General features: G+C 46.4%; 1 protein-coding gene across 5 annotated transcripts in view; it reads right to left on the bottom strand.

Annotated features, from left to right (window-relative positions):
* Positions 1-483: 483 nt before the first annotated feature.
* Positions 484-14,743, bottom strand: part of THOC5 (THO complex subunit 5) — a 40,075-nt gene continuing 25,815 nt past the window's right edge. For all 5 annotated transcript variants that reach the window (XM_021666153.2, XM_064367883.1, XM_021666152.2 and 2 more), the window contains 8 exons: positions 11,163-11,264; positions 10,128-10,224; positions 9,438-9,552; positions 7,059-7,162; positions 6,828-6,915; positions 4,553-4,668; positions 3,576-3,766; positions 484-675 (listed from right to left, as the gene is read on the bottom strand). In XM_021666153.2, coding sequence (XP_021521828.1) covers positions 612-675; positions 3,576-3,766; positions 4,553-4,668; positions 6,828-6,915; positions 7,059-7,162; positions 9,438-9,552; positions 10,128-10,224; positions 11,163-11,264 — 877 coding nt within the window. In that variant the 3' untranslated portion in view covers positions 484-611. The remainder of the gene's footprint in view (positions 676-3,575; positions 3,767-4,552; positions 4,669-6,827; positions 6,916-7,058; positions 7,163-9,437; positions 9,553-10,127; positions 10,225-11,162; positions 11,265-14,743) is intronic.

Raw genomic sequence — 14,743 nt, forward strand, 5'->3', positions numbered from 1 at the left:
TCACAGCAACCTCTACCTCCCAGGTTCAAGTGATTCTTCTGCCTCAGCCTCCCAACTAGCTGGGATTACAGGCATGCGCCACCACGCCTGGCTAATTTTGTATATTTGGTAGAGACGGGGTTTCACCATGTTGGTCAGGCTGGTCTCGAACTCCTGACCTCAGGTGATCTACCCGCCTTGGCCTCCCAAAGGGCTGGGATTAAAGGCATGAGCCACTGTGCCTGGCCTCTAACACCTCTTAACAGCAGAAACCTGGGATAATAAATACCAAGATCATGAGGACCTCCCCTCAAAGTAGAAACAGGGTGTGCGTAGACAAGAGGCCAGCATCTCTCTGTAGAACTGGAATCTTTTTGCACTCTGCTTTTTTTGGCTGCTGAGAAAAAGTCTCTCTACAAATGCGTTTTCACACTACCACAGCTCCCACCTGCCCTTCCAGACTGCAAAGCCACCCTGCAAGGAACTGCAGACAAAGGCCACTGGTCAGGTAACGCTTTTTAATTGGATGGTGTCTTTGGAGAATATCAAGAGTCACATGTGGGCCAGAGCAGCAAGCAGAAGCCCAGTACTCAGGGTGAGGCCTCAGGGGAAACAATGGGCTGGGTGGGAGGTCAGCGATGGCTGAAGAATCCCTGAGGATGGTTGTATTTAAACGGCTTCATCCTGCTGGGACCCCTAGAGAAACAGAAGAAGGGAATAGTTAATACCACACCTTCCAGGCTGATAAAATAAAGTATGGTTCATTCACACATGGGAAAAAAAAAGAGGCAGAGTTACATGACACAGAATGTTGTGAGAAAAGCATACTGCAGAACAACATATAAGGTGCAACGCTATTTTTGTAAAAATGTCTTTATGTGATTGCAAATCAGTGAACACAAACTGGAAAAGGCCTTCAATGACAGTGGCACTTCAAGGACATAGCTTTGGGCACCCTCACTTTTTAGGATTGTTCCCTTTTTTTTGTGTTGTCCAAGCTGGAGTGCAGTGGCATGATCTCAGCTCACTGCAACCCCTGCCACCCGGGTTCAAGCGATTTTTGTGCCTCAGTCTCCTGAGTAGTAGCTGGGATTACAGGCAGGCACCACCATGCCTGGGTAATTTTTGTATTTTTAGCAGAGTTTAGGTTTAGCTTTAGTTTGGGTTTCGCCATGCAGGCCAGGCTGGTGGAATGCCTGGCCTCAGGTCTCTTGCTGCCCATGCCAGCACTCTGCATCCTGGCCAGAGAGCCTCACCTCTCACATCTACCGGCCATAGAGTTAACTGGATCTCAGTGACCGAAGGAGCACCTTTCCAGAATGCTGACAGAGGAGCTCAGCCTGGAGATACAACAAAGCCCTTTGAGAATCGGGTCCTGGCCGGGCGCAGTGGCTCACGCCTGTAACCCCAGCACTTTGGGAGGCCGAGGCCGGCAGATCACGAGGTCAAGAGATCGAGACCATCCTGGTCAACATGGTGAAACACCGTTTCTACCAAAAATACAAAAAAATTAGCTGGGTGTGGTGGCACGTGCCTGTAGTCCCAGCTACTCGGGAGGCTGAGGCAGGAGAATTGCTTGAACCCGGGAGGCGGAGGTTGGAGTGAGCCGAGGTCCCGCCACTGCACTCCAGCCTGGCACCTGGTGATGGAGTAAGACTCTGTCTCAAAAAAAAAAAAAAAGAGAATCGGGTCCTATGGCCAGGAGGCAGAGGTTGTAGTGAGCTGAGATCGCACTACTGCACTCCAGTCTGGGTGACAGACTGAGACTCTGTCTCAAAAAAGAAAAAAAAGAAATAGGTCCTTTAGGAACCATTAGAAAGAGGAAATAAACACTGGCCATGTGAGAATTCCCACCCTGGAAATGTGCTAGAGTGCGCTGGGCAGTTGGGAAATTGCTGAGGGTCTTACACAGACCCTCTGAGAAGAGCAAGTCCTAGAAGGTGCCAGCATCTGGCCACCAGTTCTGGCACCCAGCAGCCACTAGGAGCTGGAACTGGTTATTATGAGACAACACAATGAATCAGGCCAGTGGAGGTGTCAGATGAGGTGGGAGGATGCTGGGACTGCTTCCAGGGCTGGAACTGGCTGTCCGAGGACAAGGTGAGGGAGAGGTAAGGCCCTGTTTAGACTGACAGGGAACACGGGGGAATGTCCTGATTAGAAACAGATTAACATCCTTCTTCCTTCCCAAACACTGCTCCTCTCCAACCTTGTGCAGAAAGGAAAGGATGCCTGAGCAGTAAAATCTGCAGTTTTCAAACTGACTCTTAAAAGAACATGATTTAGGGTAAGCAAGAAAAATAAAGGACCCAAAACGAAAGAGAAAGAAAAAATAGCTGGAAGTATCATAAGCCCAGACACTCTAAGTACCAAGCTGTCAGGAACTGTTGGCATTTTCTGAGTCCCAGTCCTGTGCCAGGAAGCTTTTACATGAATTACTTCTGATTCATCATGAGCTAGAAGGTATTACTTCCACCACTTCAGTCTTTAGAAAATGGGGGTCAGGAGCAATGGCTCACGCTTGTAATTGAGAGCACTTTGCGAGGCTGAGGCAAGCTGATCGCTTAAGCCTAGGAGTTTGAGACCAGCCTGGCTAATATAATGAAACTATATTTCTAAAAAAAATTTAAAAATTAGTTGGGTGTGGTGCTGTGTGCCTGTGGTCCCAGCTACTTGGGAAGCTGAGGTGGAAGACTGCAAGGCTGCAGTAGGCTATGATCATGCTGCTGCACTCCAGTCTGGGCAAAAGAGTGAGACCCCGTCTCGAAGAAAAGAAAAGAAAAAAAAAGCAGGGGCTCAGAGCTAGGCAGAAGTGACTCTTCCAAGGTCAGCAGCGAAACAGAGATCTGCACTCATATCTGTCTTACTTCTAAACTGGTTCCTTCTGTGCTGCCTGACTGCCTAAAGCTGTGACTCTCACTAACAGGGCAGTATCCTAGAAAGGCCACTGCAGACTCCCTGGGGACAGGCAAGGATACACAGTTTAAAAAACTTATTTGGGGGGTAGGGCGAGGTGTCTCACGCCTGTAATCCCAGCACTTTGGGAGGCCAAGGCGGGCAGATCATGAGGTCAAGAGATCGAGACCATCTAGGCCAACATGGTGAAACCTCATCTCTACTAAAATACAAAAAAAAATTAGCTGGGCGTGGTGGTGCACCCTGTAGTCCCAGCTACTAGGGAGGCTGAGGTAGGAGAATTGCTTGAACCCGGGAGGTGGAGGTTGCGTTGCAGTCAGCTGAGATTGCGCCACTGCACTCCAGCCTGGCGCCTGGCGACAGAACAAGACTCTGTCTCAAAAAAAAAAACAAAAAACAAAAAACTTATTTGGACAGTAAAAAGCAAACAAACTCGATCGTTTTCCACAGAAAGTATAGAAAATAAAGTTCAGCCAAATCCTCTTGGCTCATACCTGGCGCTGTTTATTTGGTTGGGTGGCCCACCTTTAGGAGCTGTTTATGTAAAACAGGCGGACCAGGGTGGGGCTGCAGGGGAAGTTTCAGGAAGGAAGAAGCAAGCTCTCCCCAGAAAATCTGGCTCTGGTATCTGACCCAAATTACCATGAGAAGTCACTAGAGCCCCCCCACCCTCCCCTCACCTGAAGAGCCGCAGACACATCTTCTCCTGGGGAAATTCCTTGGGCCCCTCCACACTATCGTCATGGCTCTCGGTCTCCAGGTAAACATCCAGCAGCACACACAGCCGCTGCAGCTGGTTAGTCAACAGCTGGTGGCTGGGCCAAGGGCCACACAGCTCCTTGTAGCACACATTGACTTCACTCTCCATGGCCTGCACAGTGGGAAAGCCAGCATCTCAGCACTACCTTTCTGCGTGTGGTGATCACAGTGACTGGGTTTCCAGCCCTGGATGGGCCTGAGCACTGATGCCTCTGCAGGAGCTGGGCCATCAGATCAAGCTACACTGGCTTGTCCTGAGGTCCACTCATCAAGACAACAAGGTCTTTCTGATTCTGACCCATAACTTTCCCTGCCTTGTATGCCCACAGCCAGGAAAACAGAGGTGAAGGAGTCTCAAAATAAGACCTAAGTCAGAAGATGTTGGTTAAAAACACGTTCCTCTCTCAACACTGTTGCATTATAAGAAAGGAAAGAAAAAACAACAAAAAAAAATGTGTTCCATGGCACATTTGATTTAGTAGCAGCCATAGGCTGCTACGTAACAGCTGCAATGATTAACAGCTGCAATGATGTAATTCCTCATGTCATTCCAGTGCTTTTAAGAAATGGGTCCTTTGGGAACCATTAGAGAAGAGGAAATAAATGATTCAGAGCTTATTCACATTTTTTATAGGATCCCAAGCCAATAACCTTTCATGGTAGGTATTTCTCCTTACTCTATAAATGGGGAAACCTGTGGACCCCAAGGTAGGCAAGTAGGTCTAGACTCTTTCCTCTATTATACAACACAAGCTCCAGCAAATGCTGCAAATCCTGGCAGACCCCGCTGTTCTGGGAATTAAGGCAGTACCCAAGCCCTCAGCTGCAGTGGGTTTTGCCACGCCACCACCCCTGGGAGCTCTGCCTGCTCCTCCCATCATCCCCAGCTGGGCCTTACCCGAATGTTGTCATCGTTGCTGTTGGTTTTCTCCCCTTTCCAGTTCAAACAGAGCTGAAAAATAGGTGGGATGGAGGAGTAGCCAGGGTTCAATACCACAGCAGCCTGCAGTTTGGCTGGGAAGAGAGGAGAGAGGAGGAAAACTCAGTTCTAAGACCCAGCTTGCCAGCCATGGCAGCCTCCCCACTGGACCCCTGAGGCCAGCTCAGATGTCTCCTATTAATTTGAATGCTGCAGAGCATATTCTGGTACCAACTGTTCTAGAATGTCCTAAGTGGAATTGCCAGCTTGCAGAATGTGAGGTCCTATAATTGGTATCTCCAAGGACTTTGATATATTTACTGTGCCACAAAGCTGTGGACTCCCCAGAGTCTGGTCCACCTTGGCTTTGTCCATGAGTTCTATTTGCTACTTTCATAGAAGTTTAATTGTCATTTCTGTATTTGCCAGCAGGTTAAGGATTTCTCCATGTGAAAGCTTACTATCTAATTTTTCAACAATATTGTGTATCAACTGTTACATCAAATATATTTTCTCTATTTTCTTCATTTGATTTTTACATATTTTGTTATATAGAATTCTTTCTACTAGCCAACATGTAGAGAGTCTTTACTGTTTTCACTGTGCTAACCCTTTAGACACATTTTATTTCATCCTAATTCTATGAGTTAGGTACTATTATCATCATCCTAATTTTACATAAAGAAATGGGCTATGGGCCAGGTGCAGTGGCTCACGCCTGTAATCCCAGCACTTTGGGAGACCGAGGCGGGTTGATCATCTGAGGTCAGGAGTTCAAGACCAGCCTGATCAATATTGTGAAACCCCATCTCTCCTAAAAATACAAAAAAAAAAAAAAAAAAAAAGAAAGAAAGAAATGGGCTATGACAGAAGCTTCCCTACCATCAAATAGTTGGAAAGTAGCAGTGCTGAGTTTAACCAGAACTGGCTGATATCAAAGCTATGTTCATTAAACAAAATATTTGTGTTTTTGAACATAATTCATTTTTCTCTTTTCTGGTGAAAGCCTTTGCCTTTTTCTTTTCTTTCTTTTTCTTTTTTTGAGATGAAGTCTCGCTCTTGTCCCCCAGGCTGGAGTGCAATGGCTCAATCTTGGCTCACAGCAACTTTCACCTCCTGGGTTCAAGCAATTCTCCTGCCTCAGCCTCCCCAGTAGCTGGGATTACACGCGACTGCCACCACGCCCGGCCAATTTTTGTATTTTTAGTAGCGATGGGGTTTGGTTTCACCATGTTGGCCAGGCTGGTCTCAAACTCCTGACCTCAGGTGATCCACCTGCCTTGACCTCCCGAAGTGCTGGGATTACAGGCATAAGCCACCACACCTGGCCAAAGCCTTTGCCTTTTTCAACAGGATGACATTTATCTTCTTAAGTGGGACAAGTATGCCATTCCTTTTTAGTTATTTCTGGGGGGCGGGGGAAGAGTTTAACTCTCTGACCACTAGTTATTCATACAAGAGAGGAGAGGTTAACACAATTCTTCCCTAACAATCAGAACATTTATTAAAAAGTGCTTCCCCCACCCAAAAAGACATGAAAAATATAAAGAGAAGAAAGTGGGGTAGTGAGGACAGAAAGTCATACCAAAGAGTTCAACCTTTCCTTACAGTTCTGGAACTGTCTTAGAACTATAGACAACTTCCTCAGCTCAGCACCAAGTCTTGGGAGTGTGAGATCCCGTAGGCAGTGCCTGGCTTGCTGAGGCTTGGGTGGGACAATAGGACAATGGCCCAAACACAGCATCTGAGGACTTTGGCACGGAGCCTTGGCAAAGTCAGATGCCAGAAGAGGTTGAAAAATCAGTTTTCGATGCCTCTAAAGTGAGTACAGGGACTGCAGAAGAGGGAGGGAGGCCCTGTAACCCTGCCCTTTACAATCTGAGGGTGACACCTCAGTCCTGCTATGAAGAGGGAGGAGGAGGACATGTCTGGTAATAGAGAGCGGTGAAGGAAAGGGCAAAGAGCTCAGGCTCATCAGACTGGGCTTGCAACCAAGCCCGAATCTCCTCCCCTGTAAAATGGAAATGACAGTACTACCCCTAGGACTGCAGTGAGGGTTCCATGAGACAGAGCATGTATGTGACTGTGTTGCAGAATAAGTCCTTGTTAAACAGGTTCTCATAATCATTATTATCTGTTAAGTCTTTGCAGCAGGACTCTAGGATCTTCTGCTTTCTTTGGGCAACCCCCCAAGACTGTTTGATTCTTGGCAGCTCCCTTTGCCTAGAACCCCCATAATCAGCAGAGCAATTACCTGTGCCCCTTTCGACGAGTGCCATGTAGTAGAAATTGGTGTCCCCAGCCAGCCCCGCATCCACAATGTCTTTGGTGAAATGCAGCTCCTAGAAGAGGTACCACAGACAGGAAGTGAACTTCTGGCTCCTCTAATCAAATCCTCTGCCCTTCCAGTGAGGTGGCAGGAGCTGAAAGGTCACATGGTCCTGCGGTTCTCCGGACAGTAAGGATAACTTGTCACTCCACCTACCATGTAATCCTCATGGGCAACTGTCACCCACTTCACCAGGCGAGAGACAACCTTAGCAGGGAAGAGGTATTGGCAATCACTGGTAACTGGCACAATACCATGTTCTAAAAGAGAGTAAGACAGGTGATGTCACAGGTAGAAATCAGGTGCCACAGATGGGTAACTAGCATCCTCCTGGGGCTCTCTGAGGGGCTCAGATGGCCTGGCCAGGTATCCTGGTACATCTGGCACTCAAGAAGTACACAGGTCAACATGTGTCAGGAATGAGGCATGTCAACCTGACCTTCACCCAGTGCTGTGTGCTTGTGGCCAGATCCAGTGGAGCATTTACGGTGCTTTCTCTTTAATGCAAATGATAGCCCACCAAAGAAAAACCCCTGCAGCCAGAACCAGGGACGGTGGCTCTGCAGCAGTGACTGTTAATTAGATCAAATAGCCGAGGCCTGTGTTTTTGTAGCTGACCTTGATGGAGGAAACAACTGAAGTATTCTGTGTCAGCTCCTCTAAGGGAGAAGAGCCAGAGAACTGCTCCAGGGTAAATTCCTGCTGGCATTTCAATCAGCAAATATGCCAGCACAGTAAACTCTGTCCAAAATGACAAGCTTCCAACCTTGGGACAAAACAAACTCAGCAATGCTGATGGGGAGCAAGGCCCAACGGACAAGCACTGGAGAGATCAGCAGTCATGTGGAGTCTAAGAAAGTGGTAGGGGGTGGTCTCCAGATGTGTCCTAGAAACACAATGCCTTTCCTGACAGACTCTTTTATTTTATTTATTTATTTATTTATTTTGAGATGGAGTCTTGCTCTGTTGCCCAGGCTGGAGTACAATGGTGTGATCTTGGCTCACTGCAACCTCCACCTCCCAGGTTCAAGTGATTCCCCTACTTCAGCCTCCTGAGTAGCTGGGAATACAGGTGCATGCCACCATGCCCAGCTAATTTTTGTATTTTTTTTTTTTGAGACTGAGTCTCACTCTGTCACCAGGCACCAGGCTGGAGTGCAGTGGCGCTCTCGGCTCACTGCAACCTCCGCCTCCCAGGCTCAAGCAATTCTCCTGCCTCAGCCTCCCAAGTAGCTGGGTCTACAGGCACACGCCACCATGCCCAGCTAATTTTTGCATTTTTAGTAGAGACGGGGTTTCACCATGTTGGTCAGGATGGTCCTGATCTCTTGACCTCGTGATCTGCCCGCCTCGGCCTCCCAAAGTGTTGGGATTACAGGCATGAGCCACTGCGACTGGCCTAATTTTTGTATTTTTAATAGAGACGGGGTTTCATCATATTGGCCAGGCTGGTCTCAAACTCCTGATCTCAAGTGATCTGTCTGCCTTGGCCTCCCAAAATGCTGGGATTATAGTCAAGAGCCACCATGCCTGACCCAGAGTCTTTTAGATGAGAAAAATCTTGACACCATCCCCTGCCACCATAAGTACCTTGAACATGGTAAGCATTTGACAAGCATTTACTGAGTGAATAAACTAAAAGACAGCCGGGCGCGGTGGCTCACGCCTGTAATTCCAGCACTTTGGGAGGCCGAGGCAGGTGGATCACAAGGTCAAGAGATCGAGACCATCCTGGTCAACATGGTGAAACCCCGTCTCTACTAAAAATACAAAAAAAATTAGCTGGGCATGGTGGTGCGTGCCTGTAATCCCAGCTACTCAGGAGGCTGAGGCAGGAGAATTGCCTGAACCCAGGAGGCGGAGGTTGCGGTGAGCTGAGATCGCGCCATTGCACACCAGCCTGGGTAACAAGAGCGAAACTCCGTCTCAAAAAATAAAAATAAAATAAAAATAAACTAAAAGACACCCTCACATCCCACCACTTCAGTCAGTGGCTCATCATTATCACTTGGGAGCTTAGAAGAAAACACAGGCTCAGCCTCACCCTGGGGAACACCAGGTCAGCAGGCCTTGGGGGAGGGACATGTAAGTCGCTCCCTGGCCAGCTATATTCAAATAAGCTGACTATGGGCCATGGAGGGAGGGGGCAGGAGCTCACTGTGCTCAGTTCTTCCCTCAGCACTATGCTCAGTGCATGAATCAGGATCTCATTAAATACGTGTCGAATGCACATCAAAGTCTGCAATGCACCAACCTAGGATGAGCTGCCCCTGACCAATCCACAAATTTGTGCCACCCAATGGCTCTGGGCCTCCTCTGTGAGGGCCAGGACAGCATTCATAGCTCTGAGGGGAGCTTAGCCCTCTGCTTGGACAGGCCTAGAGCTTTCCTCAGTGGCCCTGCCAAGATCCCCACTCCATAAAGCCAGGAATCCAGGTCTCTTTTATTTGTTGTCAAGATTCAAAAGTTTTGAGTGAAAGGCTAAGTTGTTGTTGTCTGAGTGACTCTTAAACCACTGCCCCATCATCAGCTTACCTAGGGATGCAAACTGTTTGTGGAGGGCCAGGCGGGACTGCACCCTGGTCTTCAGAAGTTTCATGGTGGTCTCCATGTGGCTGGCGCTCAGCGAGTGGTCAGCAATCACTGTTTGCTGTGAGTGACAATGAGACACACACTCGAGTGAGTGCTCCCCCATCCCTTCCTCTGGGCACCATCTCTCTCCTGGGACCTGCCTGCCTGTAGCAGCCTGGATTATCCATGCCACATGATGGGTAGACAGAGCAAGGTTTTTCTGCAGTAACAGGCCAGATGCTGAGTCCTGGCAGAAACGACACAAGATGCTGGTCTCGAGAAGCTGTGTCCAACTCCTGAGGAAAGGCAGGTTCTCTAGGGGGCCAAGCCCCCTGGATTTCTGCTCATGCCTCGTATTTGGCACTTGCACACAAGAACAAGGGCAACAGAGCCTGCAGCCATGAGTCCCAGAGCAAGGACTCAAGTAACCTGGTCTAGTAGGCTACTAAGCTCAGATAAAAGGCAAAAGGTACCCAAACTCTTGTAAGTCTCAGACATTTTAGTGTCCTGAGTGGATGGAAGGCAGATCATAGCCCTGAGGGGACACATTCTGCCAGTTCAAAACTTCAAAGGCTATGACAGACCTTTCTAGAGTCTATACAGGAAGAGATGAGGTAAACTCCTCAGCCAAGTAGATGAGATCAGTTTACAGACCTGGGGCTGCTCTTTGGGGAAGTGGAGACCACCTAGCTTCTGTACCCACAAATAGGGGTGACCTAACTCGAGTACATAGTCGCTCAAAGTCAGGATCCTGCAGAAAAGAAGATAAATAAAATGATGCTATAAGTCACTTCTGTTGTGGTCCCAGGATATAGCCTTCCTCCCATCCTCCCATGCCCCACAAACAGGCCAATCCTGCAGATTCGGCCATGTTCACAGCCAGGCTGCTGGCAAAGCCCTTCAGCTGTGTCAAGTTCCCTACTGTGAATTTCACCTCTTTTACATTCACTTTCCTCTTTTTCCTTTTCCTCTTGCAGCCTTTAACTTATAAGTAAGTATCAAATACAAAGGCAGTGTGCTTTATTGGTCTACCAATTTAGAAAATATTTTAAAAATTATTAATCCTCAGATAATTAAAATGTCAAACATTTCTATTGTATCATATATTCTTTTTATGTTTCCAGAGTGGATTTTTGTTTTCTTTTCTTTTTTTTTCATCTGGGTGCAGATAGGCCAAAGCCGAAAAGGGCGTTAGCCTTTGTTTTCATTTTTGTTTTTGTTTTGAGACAGGGTCTGGCTTTGTCACCCAGAATGGAGTACAGGGCAGCCTCAACTTCCTGGGCTCACACGGTTCTCCTACCTCAGCCTCCCCAGTAGCTGGGACTACAGGTATGTGCCACCACACCTGGCTAATTTTTGTATTTCTTGTAGAGACAGGGTTTTGCCATGTTGCCCAGACTGGTCTCGAACTCCTGAGCTCAAGCAATCCACCTGCCTTGGCCTTCCAAAGTGCTGGGATTCCAGGCATGAGCCACCACACCCAGCATATTTCTGAGTTTTGATCCTTCCACTCTTTTCCATGTTCTCCCTTCACCTTGTAAGCAAGAAAGAGCAAGCATTCTCTTCTACCCTGTGGTCCTTGCTACCCTCTGGGTTACCTCTGGCCCTAACAGGTCTCTAGTATTTAGCTGAGCCACCAGAGAAACTCAGAAGTAGAGAGGCTGACAGAGGAGGAAACCGCTGACTCACCCAACTTTATCAAACTGATACTGATTGGCTGGATTCGGAGTTTTCTTTCCATGATCCCCAGGATACAAGCAACTCAGGACTGAGTCAGGAGACAGCAAATCACTAGAAAAGGGAAAAGAGTCTGCAGTGAGAATGTAGCCAACATCTTTCTTCAACTCAGGCTTGGGCATTTGGGGATGGTAATGCCATGCCTCACTGATGACCAATTCCATAATTTATTCAACGCTTCCTGTGGGCCAGACCTTTTATACGCTTGAAGCCATTGCATCCTTACAACCCTATGAGGGAGGATTATCATTTCTATTTTACAGAGGAAAAACTCAAGGCTTTAAAAGATAGGACTTGTTCAAGATCACACTGCTAGTAAGTGCTAGAGGTGGGTTTATATTGTCTGATCAAACAGACTAGTACTCTTAATCATTATTTTTTTAAAAACTCATCCCTTCAAGATTTATATGGTGCCCAAGGCCTTACCTCAGGGGAGCAAAGTCCCATGACACCAGCAGTGGAAAGAATTATAATTTTCATAAAAGCAGAACAGATTCCTTTCTGCTACAGAGAAAACAAGTATACAGCTTTGGTGCTGTGTTTATCTCACTTTGACCAAATCTTATGCTAATCACAGAAAAAGGCCCCCGTACGTTCCCAGAAAAAGATATAATCACATGCACTGGAGACAAGGTGACCCAGTACTACAAGCGGAGAGAAACAGTGACGCTACTGTCACCCACCAGGGACGGTTAGGGCACAGTTTGTCATTAAACGTGACAAGGGAAGAAGAGATAATGTGGGAGGGTAATGTAGTACTTTTATCACAAAGGATGACGAGACCCATTCTTTCCCTGAACCAATGGGGATTCTCTTTTATCTTTCCAGGGATAACATCAGGAGCAACTTGGGCAGCATGTGCTGATCCTGTGTTTTGGCCCCAGAACGCCTTCAACAACTCTACACCAAGACATTAGAGACTTGCAGCTCTTCCCTACTCTATCTCACTGAGTATCCCTGTTTTCCGAGGTCTCTGCCCCACTTCACCACCTCATATGAAAAACTGACTAGAAAACAAATACGTTTCAGTCTTTTAGCCAGATTTTAGGGACTATTACTAATAGATTGAATCAACGTATTAGTAAATAAAACAGAACTAAATTAATGTTTTAAATTAAATTAAAACATTAACTCTCTCTGCCCATGATGAAGGTTATTAATTGACAAAACCTAAGAATCAAACCTTCTTGGCAAAATTTATATCTGCAACATGGGGCTCAAGACAACCGAACTTGGCAAAAACGATGAATATAAAAGGAAAAGCTATCTATAGTCATAAAAATATAACACCAGAACAAAAAAAACTTCTCAACCAGTCAAACCTTTGTTATAACATTTTGCTTTTTTTTTTTTTTTTTTTTAAAGACGGGGTTTCACCATGTTGGTCAGGCTGGTCTTGAACTCCCGACCTCAGGTGATCCGCACGCCTTGGCCTCCAAAGTGCTTGGATTACAGGCGTGAGCCACTACGCTCAGCCTGTTATAACATTTTGATGGAAAATAAGGGATTAAAAAAACCTTAGTAATGGCTGGGCCCAGTAACTCATTCCTGTAATCCCAGCACTTTGGAAGGCTGAGATGGGTGGATCACTTGAGGTCAGGAGTTCGAGACCAGCCTAGCCAACATGGTGAAATCCCATCTGTACTAAAAATACAAAAATTAGCTGGACGTGGTGGCGTGTGCCTGTAATCCTAGCTACTCGGGAGGCTAAGACAGGAGAATCACTTGAACTAGGGAGGTAGAAGCTGCAACCAGTAGTTGAGACTGTCTCAAAAAAAGAAAACCTTAGTAACAATGAAAAGTTATTAAAAATAGTTTAATGGGGCCAGGTGCGGTGGTTCACACCTGTAATCCCAGTACTTTGGGAGGCCGAGGCAGGCAGATCATGAGTTCAGGAGTTCAGCCTGGCCAAAATAGTGAAACTCCGTCTCTACAGAAAAAAAAAAAAAAATGCAAGAAATTAGCTAGGCGTGGTGGTGGGCACCTGTAATCCCAGTTATTCAGGAGGCTGAGGCGGGAGAATCGCTTGAACCCAGGAGGCAGAGTTTGGAGTGAGCCAAGATTGCGCCATTGCACTCCAGCCCAAGCGACAGTGTGAGACAAAGACTCAAAAAAAAAAAAAACAACCAACAACAGTTTAAAGGGCCGGGCACCATGGCTCACACTTGTAATCCCAGCACTTTGGGAGGCTGAAGTGGAGGGATCACAAGCTTGGGAGTTTGAGACCAGAATGGCCAATATGTTGAAACCCCTTCTCTACTAAAAATACAAAAAAAAACCCACAAAAATTAGCCAGGTGTGGTGGCACATGCCTGTAATCTCAGCTACTTGGGAGGCTGAGGCAAGAGAATTGCTTGAACCCATAAGGCGAAGGTTGCAGTGAGCCAAGATTGCGCCACTGCACTCCAGCCTGGGTGACAAAGCAAGACTACATCCCCCCCAAAAAAATACAGTTTAATGGATTAATTAACAACTAATTAAAATGGCCAAATCAAGATCATTCTGAAAAATACTTTCTTGAGCCTTCTTGAGGAAAATTCAGGAATGCTGCTTTAATTCTGTTTAAAATGTTGGTATTAACTCTGAGACCAGCCTGGCCAACATGGCAAAACCCTGTCTCCACTAAAAATACAAACATTAGTCGGGGGCATGGTGGCACGTGTCTTTAATTCCAGCTACTCGAGAGGCTGAGGGAGAAGAATCACTTGAACCTGGAGGGTGGAGGTTGCAGTAAGCTGAGGTCGCACCACTGTACTCCAGCCTGGGTGACAGAGAGAGACTCTGTCTCAAAATAAACAAATAAAATAAAATAAACTTAAAACATTAACTCTGTCAGGGAGAATTTTTTAAAATTCTCTAATGAATTAAGGGATCTAGGCAACAGTCGCCAATGACAGTAACATCACAAAAATAGAAACAGCCTGTGCCCCTTGATGGAAGTATTCAACAACTATGATATAGTTCTGCTCTCTACCCACTCCATCACTGTAAAAAATTTCAAAATGTAATCTGATCAAGTCTCTAAGTCAACTCCCTGTTCACAAGAAAATACAGGGAGAAAGACGAACACATTTAATGGTAGCACAGGGACACAGTCCTCAAAATCCAGACGAGGTGGAACCACAGAGCAAACGACCCATTTTCTCCAACAAATAAAAAAACAGTGGAAAGCCCAAGACATTGAGTCTTAGGAGAAAACAAAAATGATGGCAGGACATTCAGATGAGAAGACACCTGAGAGAAGCTTTGCTCATTAGCAATGTATGGGCCTTATAGTGATCCAGATTCAAAACACAATACTATTTTTTTTTTAAATTGTTTATCTGAAACCTCCCTCCCCCTGCAAAAAAGCATGAAAAAAATCAGGAAAATCAGAATGACAGTACACCATCTTCAGGAATTAGTATGAGACTATGTCCTTATGTTTTAATAGATAAATTAATATAACTGTACACCAGGTTGGTGTTTGTATTGAAATACAGGCAGCGTGTATTTGAGCAAAGGCTTCTGGGCTGGGTGTCCAGAGTCTCAGG

Source organism: Aotus nancymaae, unplaced genomic scaffold, assembly GCF_030222135.1.
Source record: "Aotus nancymaae isolate 86718 unplaced genomic scaffold, 86718_ANA_hifiasm-v0.15.2.pri h1tg000076l, whole genome shotgun sequence".
In the NCBI taxonomy this organism is placed as follows: domain Eukaryota; kingdom Metazoa; phylum Chordata; class Mammalia; order Primates; family Aotidae; genus Aotus; species Aotus nancymaae.